The sequence below is a fragment of the Cibotium barometz genome, chromosome 7, assembly GCF_041138505.1.
Source record: "Cibotium barometz isolate CiBa-2024 chromosome 7, ASM4113850v1, whole genome shotgun sequence".
In the NCBI taxonomy this organism is placed as follows: domain Eukaryota; kingdom Viridiplantae; phylum Streptophyta; class Polypodiopsida; order Cyatheales; family Cibotiaceae; genus Cibotium; species Cibotium barometz.
The window spans coordinates 4,894,448-4,921,949 of NC_141052.1; the positions used below are offsets into that span (position 1 = coordinate 4,894,448).

Here is a 27,502-nt window from a genome sequence, read left to right on the forward strand (position 1 = left end):
TCATCGAAGAAACCCGTGATGGGTTTAGCAGGGTTGTTTTGCTTAACAAGAAGAAGGTTAGATGTGTTTTGCAGTCGTATGAACTGTTGAGAGAAAAAAAAAGAGTAAAAAAGCCAGTCGGCTATTGTTGTAAGAGAAAGAGAGAGAGTGAGAGAAAGGATTGCCGGCTGTTGTCTGCGCAGGGTATTGTTGGCCGAGTCTTGCACAGGTTGTGGGCACAGGTGTACAGGTGGCGCAAGCATGCATGGACTGTCAACGTGGAAGCATAGACCAGCATGTGCCTAAGCCTAGGAAGGCATGCACCCAAGCCTAGGCAGGCTGGCGCAGGCAGCCGAAGGCAGCCGTGCGTGGGTGGTGACGCCTTTTCGTAGGCGGCCACACCTTTTCGCAGGCAGCAAGGCAGTGCACAGGCGGCGACGGTTTCCAACCACGCCGGCAACGTGTGGCGCCGAATTCAAGTGGGCGTAGAGAAAAAAAAAGCATAAAAGCATACCAACGCTGAATTGAGCTTTTGTTTTTTTTTTAACAAAACATACGCTTGCTTTCGTTTTTTTTTTAATGGATTAAACCTTATTAAAGAGTTTAAAGTCCCATTTAAAGCTTAAAGGTGTTTTTTTTTAGAAAACAATATATATATATATATATATATATTTAAACACAAAAGCAAAAGCTCAATATTACTTTTGGGGAAGCTTATATAAACCCCTTAAGCGGGCTTCTTGCCACACATCTCTCAAGTTCTCAAGCTCTCAAGCTCTCAAGTTCTCTAGCACTTTTCTTGTGCAAGATCGAATTCTCTCCCCTTGCCCTCTTCAAGATGTCGACCCAAGAATCCGAGTTGGAGCCCCTTATCGAACGCGAAGGCCTGCCGGCTATGAAAGATACCGATGCCGACCTGCAAGATTTTGATTTTGAGATTCGTTATCGAAAAGGATCCATGAATAGTGGATGCGCTTAGTCGAATTAGAGAGGTGAATACTTTGTCGTTCACCAAGATTTCTACTGACTTATTTCAGTCATTGAGAGGGCTTTGGAGGACTGATAGTTATTTTGGTCCATTTTGGCAGAAGATCCAAGACGCGAGCTCATTGATTGACCAAGACTTGATGACTGAACAGCCTACCATTCAGGCTACAGGAGGCCAGTGGATGATTCGGAATGGTTTACTATTCCGTAATGACAAAATTTGTGTACCACAGATCCCGGACATTAGGTCCAAGATTCTTAAGGATTGTCATGACGCCCCTTCTGCTGGACACCCTGGGGTACACAGGACACTATCGTTAGTGAAACACACTTTTTATTGGCCAAAGATGCAAGGGTATGTAGAATATTATGTTCTCAAGTGTCAAATTTGTCAAGCAAATAAAGCTGAACGCTTTAGACAGGCTGGGTTGTTGCATCCTTTGCAAATCCCAGGTAATAAATGGGAAAGTATTTCCATGGATTTTATTATCGGATTGCCAAGAACACATCAAGGCCACGATTCTATTTGGGTTGTGATAGATCGCTTGATAAAAATGGCTAGATTTTTACCGACCCGAAAGACTATTACAGCTACGCAATTAGCACGACAATTTATTGAGCAATTGTTTAGACTGTACGGGTTACCGCAGGACATAGTCAGTGATAGAGTTTACGAGTGATTTTTGGAAACTTGTTTTTGAGAAGTTGGAAACAACTTTGAATTTGAGTTCCTCAGATCATCCTCAATCTGATGGCTAGACTGAAAGAGTGAATCAGATTTTGGAGGATATGCTTCGAGCATATGTATCCAAAAGACAGAGTTCATGGGAGGATTATCTTCCTATGTTAGAATTTGCATATGACAGTACTAAGCATACGAGTACAGGTTTTACTCCTTTCATGCTTATGTATGGGTTTCAACCTAGATCACCTGTTACAGTGGGATTCTCAGGACTTCAGCATGATGCAGCACATAATTTTTTGCAAGATATGCAAGAAATGTTACAAGTTGCGAAGGAATCTATTAGAAGTGCTCGAGACCGAGACAGATTTTATTCTAATAGACATCGTTCACCCAGAGAATTCTCTGAAGGAACGATGGTGTATTTGCGAGTTCCGAAAAATTCCAAGACTTTACGGACAGTTCGATCTCCGAAATTATCCCCTAGATACTGTGGACCATTTCATATTACACGACGGATTGGTTCAATTGCATATGAATTGGATTTGCCTTCTCATGTGAAAGTTCATCCTGTATTTCATGTCAGTAGACTTAAGGCAGTACTGGGTGGAACAGACCAGTTAGTTACTCCTCAAGAAATCATAGATGTCGAAACTTGACATTTGTTCCACACGAACCTGAAAAGATTCTTGGATTTCGTGAAAGAAGATTGTGTAATACGCTTATCACGGAATACAAGATCAAGTGGAAGGATCGTGTTGAGGAGGACGCTACATGGGAGACATTGACTACTCTTCAGAGAGATTACCCTAGCTTTTTAGTGGGCTCTTAGAGTAAGGGGAGTATGTCATGTGCACAGTGTATATCTACCGTGTGCTACACGCACACAAGACTAGCTTCGAGGTTTGGGGAAGCTTGGAGCTAGGCAGGCTATTGGCGACCTGAGTTAGGGATAGACTAACGGACCGGCACCCAAGTATGAACGAGCGGGCACCCAAGTGTGGACGCCCGATGATTGGCCAAGAGTCTATAAAAGGGTGGCCAAGGTTAGTCATTAGGGATATAGAGTCTCGCGTGACTTTGTGAGAGCTCTATGGTCAAGAGCCTGGATCTAGTGCAGACGTGCACCTGCTTCATGCAACCGAGGCCCGCAACAGTCTCGAGGCTGCAAGGGTAGCTTCATGGTGGTATGGGACGTCACGAGGTAGAAATTGGTCGGTACGTCCATCTAGTTAGCTCAGCTCGTGGCTCGGTGGGGACATGTGGGCTTGCCCACGGCTGTCGTGGTTGGGAGGTGAGTCAGGCCTGCACCCCCTTCTTGTTTGTTTGTTTTGTTTGCAGGTTTCGAGTCATGTACCAGGAGTGTTCCACAAGGAGATCATATGGGGATTTGACAAGGCCTTGGAGCTAGCCCCTGCTACATGAATGCAACTAACATGCTTTAAAGACTTCTATTCCTAAGGCTAATATCTACATGCACCTACATGATGATTACTTGCTGAATTCTCCAAAGTGGGTTAAGAGACTGACATGACAAACCTCTATGGCTTGGAGACCAACTTGTGTAGCTCGTGCCTGACATGTCCCGGTCCCCAAATTGGGGCTCACAAAGGGGTTACTGCATACGACAAAATATCCTAGAGGGTACTACCTCTGCACATGATTCTTGCACTGTTGATGAGCCAGTTTGTCACCGTGTACCACAGTGCATGGGTGCACGTGACATTCCCTCCTGTTTAGCTTGGCGGCAAGTTCATGGCTTCGAGGTAGTCCGCCAATTACTGTGGATACTCGAGGAAGAATTATTCATCTAGCCAAACCGCTTCATGGGTCCCTCAACCTTTAAACTTGGTATAAAATTGGCGAAGTTGTCATCCGGAACCGTGCTTCACACGACGTAGAAGGATCTCTTCGAGCTCTATCACTTCTACTTCAACAACCATTTCTGGTTGCTGCTCTTCTTGAACATTCTACAATGAAGGACCAATATAAGGCTTTAACCAAGAGATGTGGAAGACATTGTGCATCGTCCAACTATCTGGCAATTTGAGTTGCATGGTGACATCGCTTAACTTCTTTATAATGGAAAAAGGACCAAAACTCCTAAATGACAACTTTGGACAGCGCTTGCCCACTTGCTTGAGTCTTTGCTTCATGATGCTTAAGCATACCCGTTCACCATCTTTGAAGTTGACGTCTCTCCTTGACTTATTTGCCTGTCTAGAGTAAGCCTCATGAGCTTTGGTAAGACGCTCTTTGACTGACTCAATGATGGCTGAAAATGTTTCTGACGTCTTGTTGGCTTCCAAGGAAGGAGATATCATTTACGTGAGAAGAGATGAAAATCTTCGACCAAAGGCTGCCTCATACGGAGTTCTAACAACACTTGATGAGATGGTGTCGTTGAAAATCACCTATACTAACGAGAGATGAAGCTCCCACTTCGACTGCTGATCATGGCAGTACGCTTTAAGCACATCGAAAGCCAACTGGTCGTAAATCTCAGTTTGGCCATCGCTCTGGGGATGGAATGCACTAGACAATTGCAATTTGGTACCAAAGTTCTCGATGTAAACTTCGGATCCCAATCTGAAGTAATGGTCCGTGGCAAACACAAACTGGATACCAATGCCGGAGAAAGAGCCGAGCTATATATCTTCTGATGTGGCCGTCTGTTTGCATGGTATAAGCATACAAAATTTACGGAATCGGTCAACTATCGTCATACACTAAGTATTCCGAGATCCAGTAGATGTAGGAAGTGGTCCAACGAAATCCATCGAAATGTCGTGAAAGGACCCTCGGGAATGGGCAATGGTTGAAGCAACCCTGCCTGTTTGGTGTGAGATACTTTCACTTTCTGACATATGGAACATGCGGAAACATAGTGGTATACATCCCTGTCCATCTTTGGCCAATAAAACGATCTTTCTAACTTCTCCAAAGTCCTGTTGATCCCGCGATGACCACCAATAAGTGAATCATGGGCATTATGGAGGAGTGCCGGTCTCTTCTCCCTGAGGACACATAGTCGACCCTTGTAAATGAGCCAACCGTCCTTAGTGGTATAATGGCCCGGTTCTGAATAAAGGGCCATACTGTAAGGAGTTCCAAATTCTAGACAATCTGCATACAGTCTAAGTCCTTGCCTTTTGTATCTCCAACACAGTGGACTCCTAGACTGTCTGAATACTACCTTTTCGACTAAGAGCATCTGCTAGAGGGTTGTGCTTACCCAATACATACTCCATAATTCCGCCAAATTGTTGAAACAACTGACTCCACCAGTGGAATCTATCACTCCACTAGGCACTTGGCATAGTTTGCAACCATTTCAAGGTCTGGTGGTCTGTCCTCATAATAAATTCCCTTCCATAAAGAAAAGATTTCCACTATTTCAAGGCTGTGATCACCCAGGACTCTTTGTCATAGACGGAATAATTTTTTCTGCATCAATCAACTTCCTGTTGTAATATGACATGGGTCTTCCTTCTTGTTGCAAAACTGCTCCAATGGCGAGATTTTACTAGCATCGGTGATCACCTCGAAGGGATCATCCCATGATGTTAAGAACTGGTGCTTCGGAAGCTACCTTTTGCAGAGCAAATAACGCCTCTAAAGCCTTTTCTGTGACTGAAACCTTTTGTCTTCGTGTTTTCACTTCCTTGAGTAAATCTATCAATGGGACTGCAAGGTTAGAAAACCGATCCATATGCGAACCATACACTTGGCAAAGACCCATGAAGGATCGTATCTCTTAGGCTGTCTTCGGAACGTCCCAAGAGGTTTGCCTTTATCTTCTCAGGATCAAGGCGAATGCCATCGGAACCAATCACGTAGCCCAGGTACTAGACTTCTTGAACTCCAAATATGCTCTTTTTTGCATTGATGTAGAGTTTGTTCTCTCGCAAAATCCGCAAGACCTTCTGCACATCCTTCTCGTGCTGTATTGCAGTGGCAAGAAAAATAAGAATGTCATCCAATTTTAATATGCAAGACCTTCTGCACATCCTTCTCGTGCTCCATTGCAGTGGCAAAAAAAATAAGAATGTCATCCAAAAAAATGAATAGATATATACCGATGAGTACGACGAAGACTCTAGACATCATCTTGAATGTCTCCGGTGCATTGGTCAAACCAAACGGCATGACCACAAACTCGTAATGACCTCGTTCTGTTCGAAAGGCCGTCTTTGGGATATTGGCTTCGAAGATTCTGACTTGATGATAGCCACTTTTGAGGTCGATCTTGGTGAAGTACTTAGAAGTTAGCACTGTGGAGTCTTTCAAGGATATACTCTATCCTTGGCATGGGAAACTTGTTCTTGAATGTCAACTTGTTCAAGGCTCGGTAACCCACACAAAGACGTGCGGTCTTATCTTTCTTCTGCACAAAAAGAATCGGTGCAACAAATGGACAAGATCAAGGCCTGATGAAACCAAACCTAAGCAACTACACTAGTTGCGTCTCCAACTCAACTTCCAACGCCTTGGAAGGACGATACGGAAACGTACTAGGTGGCTCAGCTCTAGGTACCAAATTGATACGATGGTCTTCAATAGGGTGGGGTCTGGGTGAAAGATCATCCCTCAACATGATGTCCTAAAACTGTCGGAGGAGGCTTGTCATCTATGGCTCTAATGGAGTCGCGGTGGATGTCGATATTTGCTATGTACGGACCTAGATCATTGCACACTCAGCTCCCTTTCTAATAGCTCTACTGGCCTGGAGGTGAGAAATGAGCAAAAACCTGAATGCTCCGATCCCCACGAATGATAGTAGGCTCAGGCAAACCTTTGACGATTGTGAAGGCGTCCCGTCTTTGTGACATGTGAGGGATTGACCGTCGTAAACACAACCTTAGGTTAACTAAATTTCACTTAATGATGCTTAAGAGATAGACAAATAGTGTCAATGCAATGCAATGCAATGCAGCTATATTAGATGAATGGGTTACAATGAGATCTAAATAGATCTATGATGCTGTCCTAGATGAAGATCCTTCTCGGGATGAGATGGATGGACTGAATGCTGAAGATGAGGACTGTTCCTTGCTCCAATGCTGAGGTCCACCCTTTGATGCCTGCTTCCCTCTATGTAGGAGGTAGGAATGATGACTTATATGCTGAATATGCTGCCTATGATGCTGAATATGCTGATTTGATGACTATCTACTGGATGAACTGCTGTCCCACTGACTTTCCCTTGTCTCCTGGGAAAGAAACGCTGAAGGGAATGCTTGGAACTGATGCGATGCTGTCTGTATGCTGAAAACGCTGATGGACTAATGCTGAACTGATTCTCTCCTGGTTGCCTGGGAAGGAAACGCTGAGGAGATGGATGATCTATGCGCTGAACTGAGGTCTGATGGACTGAATGAATGCGCTTCTTATATATATGTGGGAATGATGCAGATCATCCATCTCCTCAGCGTTTCCTTCCCAGGCAACCAGGGCTGGCGGCCAGCATCATTCCCACATATATATAAGAAGCGCATTCATTCAGTCCATCAGATCTCAGTTCAGCGCATAGATCATCCATCTCCTCAACGTTTCCTTCCCAAGCAACAAGGAGAGCATCAGTTCAGCATCAGTCCATCAGCGTTTTCAGCATACAGACAGCATCGCATCAGTTCCAAGCATTCCCTTCAGCGTTTCCTTCCCAAGAGACAAGGGAAAGTCAGTGGGACAGCAGTTCATCCAGCAGATAGTCATCAAATCAGCATATTCAGCATCATAGGCAGCATATTCAGCATATAAGTCGTCATTCCTCCTACATAGAGGGAAGCCGGCATCGAAGGGTGGACCTCAGCATTAGAGCAAGGAACAGTCCTCATCTTCAGCATTCAGCCCATCCATCTCATCCCGAGAAGGATCTTCATCTAGGACAGCATCATAGATCGATCTATTTAGATCTCATTGTAACCCATTCGTCTAATATAGCTGCATTGCATTGACACTATATGGGGGTGTTTCAGCACCAGCATCAGTACCTTAGTCTTCATGAGCATGTAAGGCATTCATTTGCATCAGGTCGGGACTGTTAGCACCAGCCGACAGCACATTATGACCAGCCGACAGCATGGTATGGGCAGCCGACAGCAGATAGGCATTTATGGCAAGTCGTGAGCATCTGGGGGGCTGCACCCTGGCCGACCAGCCCCCCAGATGCTCACGAGTTGCCATAAATGCCTAACTGCTCTCGGCTGCCCATACCATGCTGTCGGCTGGTCATAATGTGCTGTCGGCTGGTGCTAACAGTCCCAACCTGATGTAAATGAATGCCTTACATGCTCATGAAGACTAAGGTACTGATGTTGGTGCTGAAACACCCCCATATACATGCTTATGCTGATATATGCCTGAATAATACTTAGATGTCCTGATTAATGCTTGATGATGCCATGCCACTTGTACACCTCATGGGTGTGCACGTGACAGTCTCCAATTAGAAATCGGCACATACTGGCGGAACCAATGAATCCCAAGGATCATGTCGCACTCGAGGGGAGGCGAGACAATGAAATCCCTCTAAAACTGAGCCTTCTGGACTGTGAAGGCAAACTACTGAGCTTTCTGGGTGATATGGGTACGTAGGCCAGGAGTGAACCCATCCATGTCCAAATGATAAGGCACTAGGACACATTTCATCTTGGTCGCCAACTGCGCAGAGATGGCATCTTCTGAACTGCCATGTCGAAAAGAACAAATTGTTGCCCCTTCCTTCTGCCATAAGCTCTCATAAGTCCTTTCTGAAGCCTCTCAACTCCACCCTCTTGCTTATCATCGAATACCACTGCGAGTACCACATTCAAAGTGAGCAAGAGCTGGACAGCATTGGTGGTTGAGGCCGGGGGTGGAGGGGGTCTACGGCGCTAGCCACTATGGAGGCTGGTTGTTTGCCTTTTTCCGCTTGCCATTTGGAACAATCCGCAAGTCCCGTGTGGTGGCAAAATAAACAACGGTTCTCTTTGAAGTACCGCCCCTTCTCATCTGACTGTAAGAATCCTCTAGTAAGGCCCTCCTTGATCTTTTCTTCAGGGGTCTTCTTAGGTCCATCTTGCCGCTCCTTCCTAGTAGAAGAGCTATTCTAGCCCTTCTTCTTCTAGTCTTTGTTGTTGGGAGCCCCCTTACCTGACTATTGGTGTAACTCGTGACGCCCGGGGGGACTAGGACCTTTGACACACTCGTTGATACCATCAATGCATATTAAAACATTTAAACATGGCCACAACCTTAACATATATCCATCATCACTTTGCATAAAACATAAAGCTGGACAAAACGTCCACAAATGTTGAAAATGGAGCTTGCACATGTGACACCGCATAGAGGCCGGAATGGGCCGACCCCCCCCCCCCTTGGAGTATTTTATTTCCCAAGGAGAATAATATCATGTACAAGCTTTGAGGGCCTTACTCTCCCCACGGGAGATGCCGGATTATCCATATACAAATGCCATAACACAGCCCAACACAAGGCTACCAAGCTGGAACACAGGCTGTAGAAATGCGGAACCAGCAATATAATCCATATACCTCCGTGTGGGTACTAATTCTTCCCCAAAAACCACGGGTCTTCATGCAATAGAGTTGGTACAGCAAGTACAACTCTCCATTCAGTCGGTACAACAAGTACAATGGCTGGTATAGCCGATACAACAAGTATAAATTTTGGTACAACAGGTACAGTGACTAGTATAAGTACAGTGATTGGTACAACAAGTACAAAAGCTAGTACAACCAGTACAACAAGTACAAGGATTGGTACAGCCAGTACAATTGCTGGTATAACAGGTACAAGGACTGGTACAACAAGTACAATGACTAGAAATCATAATAAATGATTAAATACCCTTGCCTTCAGTATTTCTTCGCGATGGAAGCCTCCAAAACAAGACCAAACAATCGGTATTCTTCATGGGCAGCCTTCAAGAGAGAGAGAAAGAGAGTAGCCATCATTAGGGCAACCTGTAACAATGACAGAGGCTAGTGTGCAGCAAGAGAGCCTCCGTTAATGAAGAGAGAGGGCTCCAATTTATAGATTTGGGCCTCCCATGTGCTAAAATGGCAAGAGAAGGCTACAATGACAAGTGGAGAGCCACACAATAGCTGGAGTGACAAGTGTGAGGCCACTTGTCTCACTTTGATCCACTTTCTTGCCACATGCCCCAATCTAAGAGATAGGATCTCCCATAATCTTTACCTCTAAAAATATCCCAACTAGTAGACATTCTGTCATAGGCACTTTGCCAACTCTTGGTATCTGCTCAATTCGAGATGTGATGACGCGAACAGAATTTCCATCGGAGTCGAGCCAAAAATAGCAACTCTCCTAAATTTTAGGAGTGTGGTCCTTTGTATTCTGAGATAATCCCCCATTTCCAAAGCTTGTACTTTCCAAATATTTAGACATCCTACAGTCCACCAGACCCCTTTCATACTGGGAAATGTTGAGACTAGTGACATCCTCCCCAGCTTCTTAAAAGTTGTCCGCAACTTTAAGCTTCAAGCCATATATTCAAGATATAGTCATGTCCCATCAAGTGGACGAGACAAGACAGTCTCAAAAATCCAATATAACTGAAGAATCCATGTCCCAAAGAAATGGGTGGGACTAAATAAGTCTCCATAATACCAATATCAAAATCATGTCCCAAAATAAATGGGCGAGAATTCCATGGAAGATATGCTAGACACAGGTACAAGAGCCAATTGTGTCTCAATCACCAATATCGATGAGATAATCATATGCCAATGAAAATCACCAACCAGGTGCTAAGACACTTAAATAAGTGCCATGCACAAGAAACTAGTGCCTCGCATAGAAACATGTACTATGCACACAAACTGGTGCCATTCAAGAGCACAAACCATGGTGATAGAAAAGTTGGTTCTCCATACTTCTGGCAATCCTTTCTCCCAATCCCAACAGTTCCCATGTTCTCCCATACAATCCCAACTCCGATCAACAAGCATGGTGTGGAAACAATGAAACATTCACTCCACAATCGCAACACAAATCCACATGTATGGTGGAGTGTTCATTGAATTGCCCTCTCACAATCCCAACATGAATCCACATGCATGGTGAGATGAACAATGAACCTCTTGGCCTCTGTATGGGGAGAAAGTGATTCTAATATGGCATAAAGATAAATAAATCCATACTTGAGATCTTTTCTCTTCCTTATTGATAAAAGGAAGCCTATGCTCTGATACCAATGTAACTCGCTACGCCCAGGGGAACTAGGGCCTTTGACACACTTGTTGATACCATCAATGCATATTAAAACATTTAAACATGGCCACAGCCTTAACACATATCCATCATCACTTTGCATAAAACATACAGCTGGACAAAACATCCACAAATGCTGAAAATGGAGCTTGCAACTGTGACACCGCATAGAGGCTGGAATGGGCCGACCCCCCCCCTTGGAGTATTTTATTACTCTCCCCACGGGAGATGCCGGATTATCCATATACAAATGCCATAACACAGCCCAACACAAGGCTACCAAGCCAGAACACAGGTTGTAGAAATGCCGAACCAACAATATAATCCATATACCTCCGTGTGGGTACTGATTCTTCTCCAAAAACCACGGGTCTTCATGCAATAGAGTTGGTACAACAAGTACAACTCTCCATTCAGCCGGTACAATAAGTACAATGGCTGGTATAGCCGATACAGCAAGTACAAATATTGGTACAACACGTACAATGGCTGGTACAATAGGTACAGTGGCTGGTACAGCAAGTACAATGGTTGGTACAGCAAGTACAAGTACAAGGACTGGTACAGCCAGTGTACAGTTGCTCGTACAGTAGGTACAAGGACTGGTACAACAAGTACAATGGCTAGATATCATAATAAATGATTAAATACCCTTGCCTTCAGTATTTCTTCGCGATGGAAGCCTCCAAAACAGTCCCAAACAATCGGTATTCTTCATGGGCAGCCTTCAAGAGAGAGAGAAAGAGAGTAGCCATCATTAGGGCAACCTGTAACAGTGGTAGAGGCTAGTGTGCAGCAACAGAGCCTCCATTAATGAAGAGAGAGGGCTCCAATTTATAGATTTGGGCCTCCCATGTGCTAAAATGGCAAGAGAAGGCTACAATGACAAGTGGAGAGCCACACAATAGCTGGAGTGACAAGTGTGAGGCCACTTGTCTCACTTTGATCCACTTTCTGACAAGTGTGAGGCCACTTGTCTCACTTTGATCCACTTTCTTGCCACATGTCCCAATCTAAGAGATGGTTTCTCCCATAATCTTTACCTTTAAAAATATACCAACTAGTAGACATTCTGTCATAGGCACTTTGCAACAGAATTTCCATCGGAGTCGGGCCAAAAATAGCAACTCTCCTAAATTTTAAGAGTGTGGTTCTTTGTATTCTAGGATAATCCCCCATTCCCAAAGCTTGTACTTTCCAAATATCCTGGAGTCCACCAAACCCCTTTCATACTGGGAAATGTCGAGGCTGGTGACAGTTGGTTAGGTGCATGGTTCTGTTGGGTGGTCTATGTCTGCCGCACTGAGACTAGGGGGTGACTAGAGCGGTCTTGGGCTTGCCTCCATTGAGCATATCTCATGGTTATGCGCAAGAGTCAAAGCCCTATAATAACTCTAGGGTCCAAAATTTCAAACGGGAAACCGAATGTTTGGATCCAATTCTCGAATGAACTACTTCAGCTTCTCCTCCTCAGACTTCCCCAACTGTTGAGCTGATGTGATGGAGTAGGTGAGCACAGGGGAACCGTTCTAGGTGAGTTTGTAGAACTCGTCTTCAAGATTCGGCATATACTACGGAGGTAGAAACTTAGTCTTCAGATCAGATACAAAGGTGTCCTAATCATAGTCCGGTAAGCCATTGTAAGAATCTATGTGCAAACGGGACCAATGTTGCCACCAGGTGACTGCATCACCCGTCAGGTGTGGAGCCACTAGATGGACTTTGTCTTAGGTATCTCTGATCTTGGAGAGTGAAAAATGGGCAACAAACTGGTGAATGAATTGGGTCACAACCAAATGATCGCACTTGCCGTCGTACTTGGTGAAGTTCGGTGAGGCTTGGATGACGGTTGTCGTGGCTATGGCTGGGAATGTGGAGGACTGAGAAAGGTGGAAAGAAGTTACCAAAGTTCGGAGTGTCTGTTGGAACCGGTCCCTCAAGTCTTCTTGGGCCTATTGCTCGTGGTTTGCCTTCGCTTTCGAGCTCTGCTCGCAATCGCTCCTCTTTGGCCTTGCGTTTGGCTTTCTCTGCCAGCTGTTCGGCCAGTATTGCTTCATGGTCTCACTCTTCTTTTTCAGTCATCCATCGACACCATTGTTCCATTGAGGAACTTTGTTCTTTGGGTGTCTCTTGCTGGGCCAACGTTGCCTGTAATTCTACCAGGTTTTTTTCCATTTGGATTTTCCATTTGGACTCTTTCAAGTTTCATCTTGAGTTCCTTTGTCTGCTCCTTTAACTTTTGGTTGTCTTCGTCTTCATTTTGTGGAAGCGTTTCTTCGAATGGTTCTTCTTTTTTAGTGATTCGGAGCTTGATGCCATGGTGGATGGGCGAGTGGTTTTTCCCGATCTCAGCTTTACCATCCACAGGATACTCTCACCCTAGGTTGCCGGGTTGAATCACGTCCCAAGCTCTGATACCAATGTAGTATACGCCAAGCTAGGACCATGTGAGACAACGAGGCCTTTAAACCTGAGAATCCTTTAAACAGCATACATGAATCTAGTAAATGTAGTCAAGACGACACCAGATGGGGTCCCAAATTACCCATTGAAGCCCGCCCCCCCCCCCTCTCTTTTCTACAAGCAAGAGTATTTGCTTTATTTCTTCTGGAGAACCGAATACAAGCTGAATTGTGTCCACAAGACTAAGTAGACAAACTGACTAACTAACCGCCAAACGCAAGGACAAAGCGACCAAACGTTGGGCAAAAATGTGCATAAGCTATAGGCAACTGTGAAGCTATCTTCGAGCGAATACACTAGCCCGAGACTGAGGGTTGGTGTGCTGAAAACTCTGGAAGAGATTGAGCTTCATTTGCCTTGCGCTGTTGGGCTGCAAGCACAAGAATGCTGTAAGTATGCGAAGGCTGAGGCCTACGGACACATGCTTGACTGTTTTGCTTGATAACTTGATTTGTCTTCTAATGATTTATGGACTAGGAATGGCTAGCCTTTTTATATGTCCATAGGGAGCAAGTTGGCTAGCATAAAGGCTGTCGACCTGTTTTAAATACTGACCACGACTAAGATAAGTAGCATTAAATGCTGTAAGCAGTCGTGATGCCTTGGCTGCTGACCAACTCACTTCAGACCCTGCTGAACAAGTCATGAGGCTGCTGGCCGACTGTTACCAACAACTGCCGACTGCTGCTCACTCCACAGAGATGGCTGCCGACTAGGTCTACATGATGGCTAAGGGTGTTTCTACCCCTAGCAAGGCTGTCCCTCTTGGGTAGACCTTGGGGCTGGCCCCTGCTACATGAATGCAACTAACATGCTTTAAAGACTTCTATTCCTAATGTTGACATCTACATGCACCTACATGATGATTACTTGCTGAATTCTCCAAAGTAGGTTAATAGCACTAACCTGGCAGGCCTCTATGGCTAGGAGACTGACCTGTGTAGCTCGTGCCTGACATGACCCAGACTGGGGCTCTCAAAGGGGTCACGGCATACGACAAAATATCCTGAAAGGTACTACTTCTGTACATGATTCTTCCACTGTTGATCAGCCAGTTTGTTACCATGTACCACAGTGCATGGGTGCATGTGACACCCAAAATGGCCTACTTCTACTTCAGCTTTAGGGAGATTCGGATGCGGAGACGTCAAGAGGCCTTCCTCTGCACCTCACAGAAGGGTCCCTTCCTCTCGGACATTGCCAGTGACCTCACTTGGCATTATAGGCCACCAGTGTGGCTATTGTTCTGTATGATGTACAAGAAGAATTATTACAACTCAAATTCAAGTACAAATGATAGCTAAAAGAGAAGATGCCAACTCGCAGCCCAAACTGCTGAAGATCTCCCTGGCCAGCCCATGCTCAATAGAGAAAACACTCTGTAGAAAGACTAGCGCTAAGAAACCGAAGGTGGAAATGACAATTTTCCAATACGTGTGTGTGTGTGTGTGTGTGTGTGTGTGCATTAATGTGCTCGTCGGCCAGCATATTTGCTGTCCGTCTGCTCCAGAGGACAGCCCACAACCATTTTGGCCTGGCCGACTTGCTTGTGCCTGTCTGACTGACACGTGGCATGGGCGCCTGCCACATGGCATTGCCATGTACCACCTGTGTGGCTAGAATTAACTGCCGCAGCCTTCGCATGATGCCCAGAGGTGTGTACGCTCTGCCACAGCCTGTACGAAGGTGAGGTGCGTCACACATGGCCTTCAAATAGATCGTCTCCCTCCCTCCCAATACATCCTTGATTCCCTGTTTTTGGATCTCTCACAGAAAGAGATCAACCATCTTTTTTGGCTGGACTTGCTAGGACTTTACACAAGCCGGATACAGGTGTCCACGCTGAAGCTCACCACGAAACCGAAGTTTTACACACCACTTTCTAGGAGATTCATTGAGAACCGAGGTTACTTACAGAGGCACATGTCACACACCATGCAGATAGCGATTGGTCACCTGAGGGTATCTTCTGACCGTCTTAGGCTCGAGTCTAGTAGAGCAGAGGGCATCCCACAAGAGGCATGGATATGTACAGTATGCACCACAGGGAATGTGGAGGATGAGGAGTGCTACTTGTTCAAATGTCCATCCTATTATGAGATTGGAGGGAGATTCCATTGTCCTTTCCGAGACAGATTCAGCCCCCTTTCACACATCATGCAGTACGAGGAACAGAGACGTTTGGGCATATGTATTTCTTGGAGCTCTGCTGTCACATATAGGTGATGCCCAGACAGCACTCTGAGAGACAGAACCAGCGAGATCCCTCACACCTCCATTACAGATTTTTTTAGCTCACACCTGCCTACTTCAGAGGTTGCCACCGGACACGCAATCCTCTGGCCCCACACACACGGGAGGTCACCACAGAGAGAGCAAAATCCATTCTGAGGGCCAGACGTCCGGGTATCCCGACCTTCTACCCATCAACTGCAGATCCAGGACCTTCTTCTTTGACATGCTCCCATCACAGGAGAGAGAGATCACTACAGCCCTCCAATTTGTGCTGGTGAAGGATGGCATCATTAGCTGAGCCTTGTGACATCACCTCTTTTCCATTCCACATTTAGTAGCCAGTTTATTTGGTTTTCTTAACCTTTCCAGTTTTGTTTTTTTCACATGATCAACTATTTAGTATTTCTCATGGCGACGCACTACTATTTGTTGGTCTCATAGACCCTTGAGGACTTTTGTAGACGTTCATATATCTTTCTTTCTCTCTCTTTCTCCCTTCTTCCTCCCTCCTACCTCTTTCTCTCTCTTCGCTGCTCCTTTTCTGTGGCTTCTGTGCTGCCCAGTCCACCTTCCCCTCTCTCTCCTCTGTGCGCCCCAGGCAATCCGCTATGTTTGTGAGACCATGACTCCCTCCACCAATTGAAACCGCCTCTGCGGCAAACTGACAGACATACTGGATTAAATAGAGGCCCACATCAGCACACCCAGAAAAGACTAACAGCCCGATGGGGGGGTATGCACGCAAGGGCCTCATCATCATCTGAGACATCTTGACATTCCAAGAGGAGCAACATGACAGAAAAATAGCTGAGCTGAGGAAATCCCTAGAGCTCACAAAGTTGACGGAGCACCACGAGGGGACCCTGGCAGACCTCAAAATGATGATTGCCTCCCTCAATGGCAACGAGAAAACAGAGGAAGTGGAATCCAAGCAGGAAGCCCTCAGAAAGAGGAAGTGGAATCCAAGCAGGAAGCCCTCAGATTCGAGGTGATTCAGCTCAAGGAGGCCAATGCCAGTTCCACGACAGTATACAGGTCACCACCTCCCAAATCAAGTCTGAGCAGTGAGAACACAAGTTTGCGAAAGGACCTTGGATGCAACCTCCCAATGGAGGGAAGTTGTCAAAAAACAAAACCCACCCACAAACACAAATGTCAACATGACAGCTACGCTTGGTGAAGAAAAGCCTAGACAAAACAGAGCACATTACAGGGCTGCCCTCAGCGGGGACCTCCCCTCACCGATTTGCCGACAAATGGGCATGGAATGCATGCCCTTCATTGACGTTTGGCAAGCAGGCCTCTCCTCCTTAAGTTAAAGGATGCTCAATCCCACCAGGCCTACTTGCAGAAACGGGCTGCCTAAGGGGCTCAAACTCTTTTTATCAAGTGATCGGAGGGGTTCTTGGTGTGACGCAGACGCGGCGGCCACTAAGGACAGCTTCAGCATGCTGGGAAAAATGCATGTGAACCCACTCTTAACTATTGTAGATAAGGTACCTTTTCTTTTGTGAGGTTGATTTTGGCCTCTCCTCTTGAAGTTCAAGGATGCTAAATCCCACCAGGCCTAATTGCAGAATTGGGCTGCCTAAGGGGCTCAAAGATCATACACAGGTAAATGGACCACTCTTTTTATCGGGTGATCGGAGGCGTTCTTGGTGACGCAGACGCGACGGCCACTAAGGACAGCTTCAGCATGCTGGGAAAAATGTGTGTGAACCCACTCTTAACTAGTGTTGATAAGGTACCTTTTCTTTTGCGAGGTTGATTTTTTTTTCCCACGAGGAAGTCTGTTCCTTTTAATCACACCTCTTAGGCGGGGTGAGAGGGAGGGCGTGGCTCGAAGCTGAGGTTGAGATGGCTGGAATGCAAACTGCTAGTCCTCACTGTGGTGAACATGGTCGAGAAACTGGAGTTGTGGTGGGAATGTGGCTGGTCCAGCTAACAGTTGGAGCGCCGGATTTAAGTGGAGAACTTAAATGAAGTTGCTAGAACAGAGCCAGGCATGCTGCACAGCTGGGCTAAAACAGACCGAGCTGTAGACAAAAGGTGCTGGAATGGAGCAGGGCCGGGTTAGGCTTGGCTGAGCCGGGAGGTTGGATCTGGAAGGCATCTGGGTTGGACTAGATTAGACGACAAGCTGCAAGCAACAGGCCATGGAAGGCTCCCCCACAGCTGATACCTTTACCCCTCATTTGGGGGGACCTCCTCCATGTGCGTGCGTGAGAGAAAGAGAGAGTTTTAACATGATTCAAAAGGTGCTCCCTAGACTAAAGGAATCTTTCAGTGCTTTAGAGACAAGAACAAGTACCCTTTTACCAGGATCGATCATCTTGGTTTACCACATACATACCTCAGAAGTTGCTTTACTGCAAGAGGATTTGGTATCAGCTTGACTAGTTTCTTCCAAATCTTGTTGCACAATATCCCACTTAGCTTCATCACAGTTGTTACTTTGCCCAAACTCCAAGCTTTGGGTCCCCTCCTTGTTTGTAAGATGTTGCCAAGCTTCCGGTAAAGACAGAATCCAGTTCTTTTCCTTGAGAAGGAAGAAAGCAACCTCTTCTTTCAAGCTTGCTTTGGCTAAACTCAGCTGCTGAAGCTCAGTATCAACAAGCTCTGCCAAACAAGACTGCAAGGACCAGGATATAAGATGCTGCCGTAAAAGTGATCCTTCTTCAAAAGAATGACTGATACCATGTAAATAACATCCCACATCGAAATTTAAGCCCATATATCCCTCCTAATCGTAACATGGATCTAGAAATTACTAAGCATTTATACCAGCCGCTGTCTGCAATGAGAAAGTGCATCCTCAGCCTGCATTCGTGCATAGTTTTCCTGTCCACAGAAAGCATAAAATAGGGAATTAAGGATCCCTGTTACTCATCAGAAAGAGCTTATTGAAAGGATCTGAGAGAGCAAGAGCCACAACACTGAAACGTTAACTACCTCTTCAAAGAGTGCCTGAAGTTTTTCCAAGGAGGCACAGCGAAACTGAAACTCCTCTTGCACCACAGCCTGTATCGGGAAAAAAGGGCAGCGATAAGAAAATATCCCTTTTGAGACAACAGCCCTTGCAGTGATATCAGAGTATGCCTAGCCAAAAAGTAAAGTAAAAGAATAGGGTTCTTTAGGTAGGGAAATCCCTAGCTGCTCAAGGCGTAAAAAACGTAGTCACCTACCAGTTTGTCTGTGGCCTGTTTGGCTTGATCATGTAAGTTTTTATTCATTTCTCCATAGCTCCACAAACCTTCTAAATCTTGCAGCAGGATAGCAGCCCTATCCTGGATTTGTTCAGCATCACAAGGTCCACTGGCTTGGTCTCGCACTCTCCAGAATCTCTCAACCACCTACAACGTAAAAAATCCAATTCTACTGTAACCAAAATGAGTAATATAGATCATGAAATGAGCCTTTTTGGGTGTATGATATCATTGCATCAGTCGTACCTTCCTACAAAGGTCATTTTCTTCCTTGGATTTTTTCAAATCTTTCTGGAAACCCACACACAGACTCTTTGCTTCAGTGTGCTCTGATGTTATCTGATCCAATCTAAACAATTAGCGAGAAAAGCCATCAGAAGAGTTGACAGAAACCATAGACATGAACAAGTTTGGTCCATCAAATAGGCACCAAAATCCTTCCCTAATGGCCTAAAATCAGCTCAATAGGTGGATTCAGAGGGGACAATTTTGGATATCCTAACGAAGAGATTAAATTCTGTCTCAATTTTCCTATGTACCTGTCTTGTAATTCAGTTATTTTCTCCATCATGCCATCTTCTTTCCTTTGAAACCTCTCAATCTACATTGTCATAGTAATAAAAGTGAGAAAAAGTAGTATAAAAGAAACTCTAAAAACTCATCAATGTGCAACCTACTGATACAACCTTCATAGAATTGTATGGACCAGCCGAGTGAAGACGGACAAGTGGACAGTATTAATACTCTAAGGATCATACAAGGTGTAGCTGAGTTAGCACTTGGCTATCTGAGAGAGAATAATCTCATAAACGCGAGGTTATTAAGTATGGCCTAGGGCCTGTGTAAGTGAGTGGGTGTGCACATAGCTGTGAGCTGAGCAAACAGTGTGTGTAGGTCTCGATCTGGTCTAGCCCATGTATAGCACTGCCAAACTCCCTGGTGGTTACCAGTCCGGTACTTAGGGATAGGATTGATACTCTACAGGTCGGCCGCGTGTAACACCTACCCTTAAATCTTTAAAGACTTGAATTCGTCTCACCTCTAATATTGATCGATCTCTGTCAGAAAGAGCTGCGGCAATACGGCTCTGGAAAAACTTCACTTCCTTTTCTAGACCAGCACTCTGCCATAAAAACAATCCTAGTTCTTGATATCCCCAAAAAACATATTCAAATAGGTAACATCAGACTTCCCTCATATAGAATCAAATCTCTACCTTTTTTGCATACCTTCTCGACTTCTACCTTCAATAATTCTGCAAACTTGCTCTGCAGGCCATGGCCATCATAAGCATGAAAAAAAAAAAAGCATCTCAGATTTCAAGATTGCATGCACATCATAAGAATGTTAAAAAATTTGCTTTGGAACAAGCTCACCTTGATGGCGTAAACCTCTGACAACTCCTCTTGCAATTTGGTGTTCTCCTTTCGACAACTATTCAGTTTTTGTTCGCATACTTCCAACTCCTGTTCCAACCCGCTAGCCCTGATACAAATATTTCAACTACTTGCATCGAAGAACTATGAATTTTCCCTTTCCCACTCAACAAAACGCACTCCATATAAATTGATTTATGTAAATATACGTATATATATAAATATACATACATGCATATACATATATATATACATACATATATATACCTAGATGAATCCAAGAACATGCCCAAATTCACCTTTTATGAACGTGCATGTTATATACTCATGGTAGTCAACCAATAAGACTATATAACTATCAACTCCATTATGCATAGTATGGACTAGATACTACGACATCCCCACTAACGTCATCACTGCCCAATAGTGGGTGTAGAACTATGTATCAAGATATGCTCTCACACACGCACTCCACACACACACACACATAAGAGCATATATTCACACAAAGACCTTCGTACTCAGTTTCTATCAAACCTCCGGAGATGCATGGCAGACTCAGCCATAATGAAGCCTAGCACTAAGGGAAGTAGCAAATAGAAAGAATTAGTACACCAAATAAGCAGTTGATAGGGTAAATGCACCGCTAAAGATAGAAAGAATAAGCACAGAGGTGCAGGCAAATGCACTGCTAAAGATAGAAAGAATATACATACATATATACATATACATATATATACACACATATAATGTGTGTGTGTGTGTGTGTGTGTGTGCGTGTGTGTGTAAAGGAATGACTTGAGAAGATCTTGCCAGAATTTATGCAACCGGAAGGAATTCATCTTGCTCGGAGTTTTGACAGGAGAGCTATGATGTCTCATCAAGCTTGTGATGGTTTACACTATTTCACATATGAATATGATGCATGTTGCTTGAATCCATGTTTTGGAATTACTGTTTGGACATTGTATTCATGTGATGGACTCTTGCAATCGTTTTAACAAAACTCATTGTTAATTGATTAAGAAAATAGTGTGGCACCCAGTGACTGTATGGAACTGAAAGACCAATGCCAACCACAAATGGGAGCTCATCAGCAGTATTGCCACCTGGCACATCTGGTAGGCCCAGTGCAGTGAGACCATCAATGGTTCCATCACCCCACAAGCAGAGACTCACAAGCGGAGACCATCCAGTCTATTCCATTTACACCCTCCGGGGGCACTGGGTGTGGTTGACCAGCAACTCGAACCGGATGCAGCAGTGCCAAGCTGCTTTCCTTCTTCGCACTTGGCACCCAGTCCCTTTTCTCACTCGAGGGGACTCCGGTCTCGTTTGCCACTACAGGCCACGAGTCCCCCGGGCTGCGGATGTAGTCTCCCTCCAAGAACAGCCAGCCAGGAGGGAGACAACCCCTCTTTTTTCACTCATTGTTTATTGACCTCTTGCAAGGGTTGAAGCCTGTTTTGTCGCAGACGCCTTTTTTCGTCTAATAGAAGGATCTTTTAAGATATTAGTGTGGCAATCAGCAAACGTTCTGAACCAAATTACATGATAAAAGCAAGTGCACATGTGTACCTTCGACCTTGTAAACGAGACACGAGATCCAAACCGCCAAAGATACCAGTCTGCGTAGTAGAAAGCTGTTCAGCATTGCGCCGAAGCTCGTCTCGTTCTGCATTATAAAAGCATAAAACAATTATCATTCAAAAGCATCTGTTTGCCTTCAGCCTTGCCCCTTGCAAGTTGCCATCCCCGTAATCCCAAAAGAAAGTAAGCAGACAACACTTCTACTGACAAAATAGTCTCCTCACAAAGCAACCATGTAAAGGGAGGAATGTGTGTGTGTGTGTTTTTTAAATCATCCACTTAAAAAACACCAAAAAAATTATCTGAGGATACATGTAGCAAATTCTCTCCTAAATCTTCACTGTTATTGGACCAGTCTATGCTACATCCTCCTACACCTAGCACACTGTATCTTGTGTGTTCCTTACCTCAGAAAATCTCTCTGCTTAGAGACCTTGCCATTTCCTGCTCGTCATAGTGAATCATCAAATACCTTTTAAAATGAATGTGTTCCTTAGCACACGGAATCCCTCTGCTTAGCATCTTTACCCTTGCTGGCTCATCATTGTGAATCAAAGCAGCTTTGAGCCAGATACAAATAAACTGAGCTTGCCCTCTAGGGTCCTTATTCTTACAAGACCTCACAAGTCTTTTGTGTCTGAAAAAAGTGCAGGAAACACCTAACTCCGTACCTTTTGCTAAACCAGGCGGACCTCACCAACAAGCAATTCAGCTGGACTGAAAAGCTGGCAAACCTAAGGCAGCTACCACTTGCCTGAGTAGCTGCCAAGAACGACGTAATCATAGAATCGAATGGTAAAAGAAGTCTCCTTCGGATGGCTCTGAGAAACAATTTGAGCCCTTCATCAAGAATTCTCTCTCAAACAAATTCTGAATTGTGAAAACTAAGCTTGCATGTTAGGTGGGCACCGTAGTCTTCACAAAAGTGCAATAATGGGATGACAGTTGCCATGACCCCTAGAGAGGACATTTCTTATCAAAGGCACACGGAACTGGAACAAGGATAGGTGTTGCTTCCTTGAGAGCACACAAGGATAGCCGATGTGTTTCCTTAATGTCACGTGCATCCCACACTTGGATGACACGTGGATATATCTATATAACAAGTGCAAGACCTGGAGTGGAGACTAGTCCCTTGTGAGCCCCCATCCGGGAGGACAAGTCAGCTAGGGTTCCACTCTAAACGTCCAAGGTCAAGTGTACAAGTCCCGTACGTGGTCTTGATAAGGTGTGCCCCAAATGCAAGGCACCTAATGAAGCATATAGATGCATGTAGAGTTGCATAGAGGGTAGGGGCCATCATGGTACCCAACACTTGGGCCACGTGGGGCAGCCCATGGGCCATGGCTGTGACCCACAAGCCCCATAGCGTGTTTGGCCAGCCCTTATAGGGCATAGGGCACAGTCAGCCAGCCCTAGGAGGCATGGGCAGCCAGTCAGCCAGACCATGGAGGGCCAGCACAGTAGGCGGCCAGCCTCTAGGCAGCCAGGCAGCAGGGCGGCCAGCACTTGGTGGGCACCATATGAAAGGCCCCTATTACAGCACATAAAACAGGTCGTGGGAGAGAAATAAACAGGCCGACAGCTTATTAACCCACCGACCAGCATATAAGAAAGTATAGAAGCATGGGCTAACCAAAAGTTGGAACCATCTCATATTTACAAAGTGCTGAAGGTATTCAAGGGCCAGGACAGCTAAGGGAATGCCAAGCAAAAGGTGAACTTGAAGGTCAAGAGTCAGGTACTACATGCTGCAGATTTACAGCCAAGATGTGCCTATAGAAATTAGTCTTTTCTCATCATTCAATAAAGCAAATACACCAATCCTTGGTGGGGGCCAGTCAAAGGGTATCCGCGACCCAATCGGCAGACAATCTGCTTCATACAGAGGATCAGAGATATGCCATCAGATCGACTCTCACATAGAGCTTTTGGGGTGTCCAGGCAGCTCGCAGAGAGTGGAGATAGGAGATCATGTTATTCACAGATGATACAGTGGCTCACTCAGCATGGTCTCGACATAGATCACCTGCCACCTTTCTAGTATGATATACATGCACCACACATCCAGCTCCCTCGCAGTGAGAGGAACAGAGTCCTTCGGCAGGATTTATGGCAGCGATACACTCAAGAGATTTGGATTACACTCAATCAGCCTCTACCGCCGAAGATGCTATACTACAGAGATCAATTTATGCGTATCTCAGCGGATGGATTCATACAGAGACCTGGATACATGGATGTGTACATGCCTCACAGTGCCCGAGTGGCGATTGGCCAGCTCAAAGTGTCATCACACCAGCTTGAGATTGAGGCAGGTAGGGCAGCACGGATCCCCAGAGGAGAGAGGATATATATGCAGACTATGCCACGAGGAGGTTGAGAGTGAGGAACATTATGTATGCAGATGCAGAGCATATAGTGTCATTAGAGAGAGATACACCACCATCAAAATGAAAATCCCTCACTCCGCCGGATCATGGAGTCCGCAGACTAGCGCAGATTTGGCCAGTTCTTGATAGAGACACAGCGCCACCACAGAGAGACACTCATATGGACTCATACCACAGGGAGAGGTGGGCGACAGCTCCAGCTCACTGATTTCTTCCAGAGATCTATCCCACTGCCTACCCTAACACAGGAGGGGGTTACACTTCAGCGCGCTGTGGACCTCCGAGCCAGACGGAGACCGAGAGCACCAGGCTACCAGACTCCCAGACTACATCAGAGGGAGATCACAGAGATACGGGCTTGACATCAGCACCATATCCAGGAGCGGCTAGCTCACTTACACTCACACCCGGAGATTATGCTCCGAGGTATTTTGCCTCACCATCGCCTATGTATCACATATTACACCCCCATTATGGTACTGGTTGGAGCTAGACAAATCTGCATTGCATTCTTGTATACCCTACGCATATAGGTTGCATACTGAGCCTCTAGCATTAGTGCTCCATCCATCACACCCCCCCACTAGCTCAGTACTTTCATGTTCATTTTGTCCTTTTTTTTTCTCTGGACATCCAGAAGACATTGACAGTTGTACATTGATTTGTCTCATAGGTCGAGTTTGGCCTCTAGTAGACATTAATACAGCATTCTTTCTTTCTTTCTCCCTCCCTCTCTCTTGCACTCTTATCTCCGCTACATCGTGCAATCGTCATGAGCCAAGGTGCTAAATATTCACTAATCCTATCTGTAAGCTTTCGCATGTTACAATGTTATCAGAGCTTCACCTTTTGGTAAAGAGATTCAGCCAAAGGAAAAAAAAATCGCTTATGTGGTTGGTTTTCAAACATTGGTTGCACTCCCACAACGTGACTCCTATCCCTCGAAGGACGGTTGGCTGCATCTTTGACACACATACTAGATGGTATTATTGCGGTCAAGGAAAAACTTGACCACTCCCACTATGGCGAATTCCGGTGATGAGATAGGACACCACACCCTTGCAGAAACTGTTTCTTCGACAACGACTGCTTCTGAAGCAGTCATCAGTGGTGACACGAAGGCCATGTGCCAAGACTTTATGCGCATCGTGGAGCAACAAGGGGAATAGATGCAGGCGTGTACGGCTTCTATACAAGCCTTGGAAACGCTCACTCAAACTAGCTTCCGACTCCCAAGTTGAGACATCCTCCACCTTATCTTTCCACTTAATCTTATATTCAAGGATCAACTTGTTCCTAATTTGGCTTTCTTTGAAATCTATCACCCTCTTGGGTTCATGTAGAATATAGAACAAGTCCTCAACCTCGACGAGTTCCTGAGGGGTAACAAGATTATCCTCAGCTCCGAGCATCGCTTTCAATCAACTCCTTTTCCTAATCTCAGCCCTGGTATACAAACCTTCTCATTCTGGAACAACAATCCATTCTGGATAAGGAGCCGACCACTTGTCACACTCACTCTTGGCATAACTCCTGAGTCTCGGTCTAAATCTATGGAGCTCCTTGCCTGGACCTGCTGGCTAGCACTCGATCTTCACACTACCCTTCCGATACTTAATTGGAATTTCCATATTAAAGTCTTGCATCAACTCAGCCCACCGTGCCTTCCTTCCCTCAACTCAAATATATCACATATGTACTTAATCGACGCATGGTCAGTCAACATAACAAACTTGGTTCCATAAAGATAATGTCGTCAAGTTTTCAGAGTGTGTATAACCGCATATAGCTCTTTATCCAAAGTGTGCTATCTAAGTTACATATCATCAGCCTTCTTGCTTTCAAATGCCATAACTCAACCTTCTGGAACAATGCCATGTCTATCAGGAAATCACTAGCATATGTCTTGTCCACAAATGGTCTACTAGGATCCTCCATTAAGGCCAATACATGTGCTTCCTTCACCTTAAACTTGAGAGCTCGTAAATCCTCATCAATCTTATCATTCCAAGAGATCAGGCTGTTGGACTTACGTCCTCTTCCCCCAAGGAGGTCCGTGAAAGGTATAGTTAACTGTGAATTAAGAAAGACGGTGAATCCCAAAAATGCCCAATGTTAGCTTACAATCTAAGGAACCGGCCAACCTAAAACCTTCGATATATGCTCAAGATCTATGCTCATCCCATCTCAAGAAATCCGATGTCCTAGATATAAGAGACCCTTTTCTAAAGAACTCACACATCGTATACTTGGAGTACAACTTCTCCAGTCTCAATATCCTCAAGGCAGTCTGAAGATGTTTAACGTGCAATACATGCGCTTCCTTCACCTTAAGATTGAGAGCTCGAAAAGCCTCATCAAACTTCTCGTTCCAAGAGATTGGGTTGTTGGACTTGCGTCCTCCTTTCACGAAGGAGGTTCTTGAAAGGTGGAGTTAACTGTGAATTAAAGACAACGAATCCCAAAAACGCCCGAAGTTGACTTATAGTCTCAGGAACCGGCCAATCTAAAACCTTCTGTATCCGCTCAAGATCTATGCTCATCCCATCTTGAGAAATCCAATGTCCTACATATACGAGTTCTCTTTTGAAGAACTCACACTTCATACACTTGGCATACAACTTCGCCCGCCTCAAAATCCTAAAGACAATCTCAAGATGACGTGCTCCTCCAGAGTATGATTGTATATCAAGATATTATCTAGAAACACGACCACGAATTTCCATAAGTAATCTTTAAAGAGATCATTCATCATCTACTAGAAAGTAACAAGGGCATTCGTAAGCCCAAAAGGTAACACGAGAAACTTGTAATGGCCATACCATTGTGCCGAATCTTGTCTTAAAGACATCTTCCTCAACTATCAGTATGTGGTACTGACCAATACAAAGGTCAATCTTCGTAAAATAGGCAACTCCCTACACCCTATCAATCAAATCATCCATTCTTGGAAAGGGAATATATATTCTTGATCGTAACTTTATTCAACTTTTTATAGTTGACACACATTCTCCAACTTCCATCCTTGTGCTTCAAAAGTATCGATGCCCCCCCAAGGAGATTTACTCTTACGAATCTGTCCCACCTTGAGATATTCCAACCATTGTCAGGAAATCTCTCCTCTTCTAGCTAACTCATCCTGTAAGGCGCAATGCTCACAAACTAAGACTCTCGAACTAAATCAATCTTACGATCAACCAACCAATAGGGTGGAAGACCATGAGATACTTCAGCTAGGAGAACATTGATAAACTCTACCTTGATGTACTCTAAAGCCTGTGTCTCCCATACATCAAGACTAATTGAATTAAACACACAATTAGCATCTAGAACACGTTGAAACACTTCATA

General features: G+C 45.0%; 1 protein-coding gene across 4 annotated transcripts in view; it reads right to left on the reverse strand.

Moving 5' to 3' along the window:
• Positions 1-27,502, reverse strand: part of LOC147636608 (uncharacterized) — a 50,933-nt gene that overhangs the window by 6,928 nt on the left and 16,503 nt on the right. For all 4 annotated transcript variants that reach the window (XM_086800051.1, XM_086800053.1, XM_086800050.1 and 1 more), the window contains 10 exons: positions 21,747-21,843; positions 20,169-20,277; positions 20,022-20,060; positions 19,832-19,915; positions 19,332-19,393; positions 19,039-19,141; positions 18,772-18,939; positions 18,539-18,607; positions 18,371-18,427; positions 17,940-18,218 (listed from right to left, as the gene is read on the reverse strand). In XM_086800051.1, the coding sequence (XP_086656177.1) occupies positions 17,940-18,218; positions 18,371-18,427; positions 18,539-18,607; positions 18,772-18,939; positions 19,039-19,141; positions 19,332-19,393; positions 19,832-19,915; positions 20,022-20,060; positions 20,169-20,277; positions 21,747-21,843 (1,067 nt within the window). The remainder of the gene's footprint in view (positions 1-17,939; positions 18,219-18,370; positions 18,428-18,538; positions 18,608-18,771; positions 18,940-19,038; positions 19,142-19,331; positions 19,394-19,831; positions 19,916-20,021; positions 20,061-20,168; positions 20,278-21,746; positions 21,844-27,502) is intronic.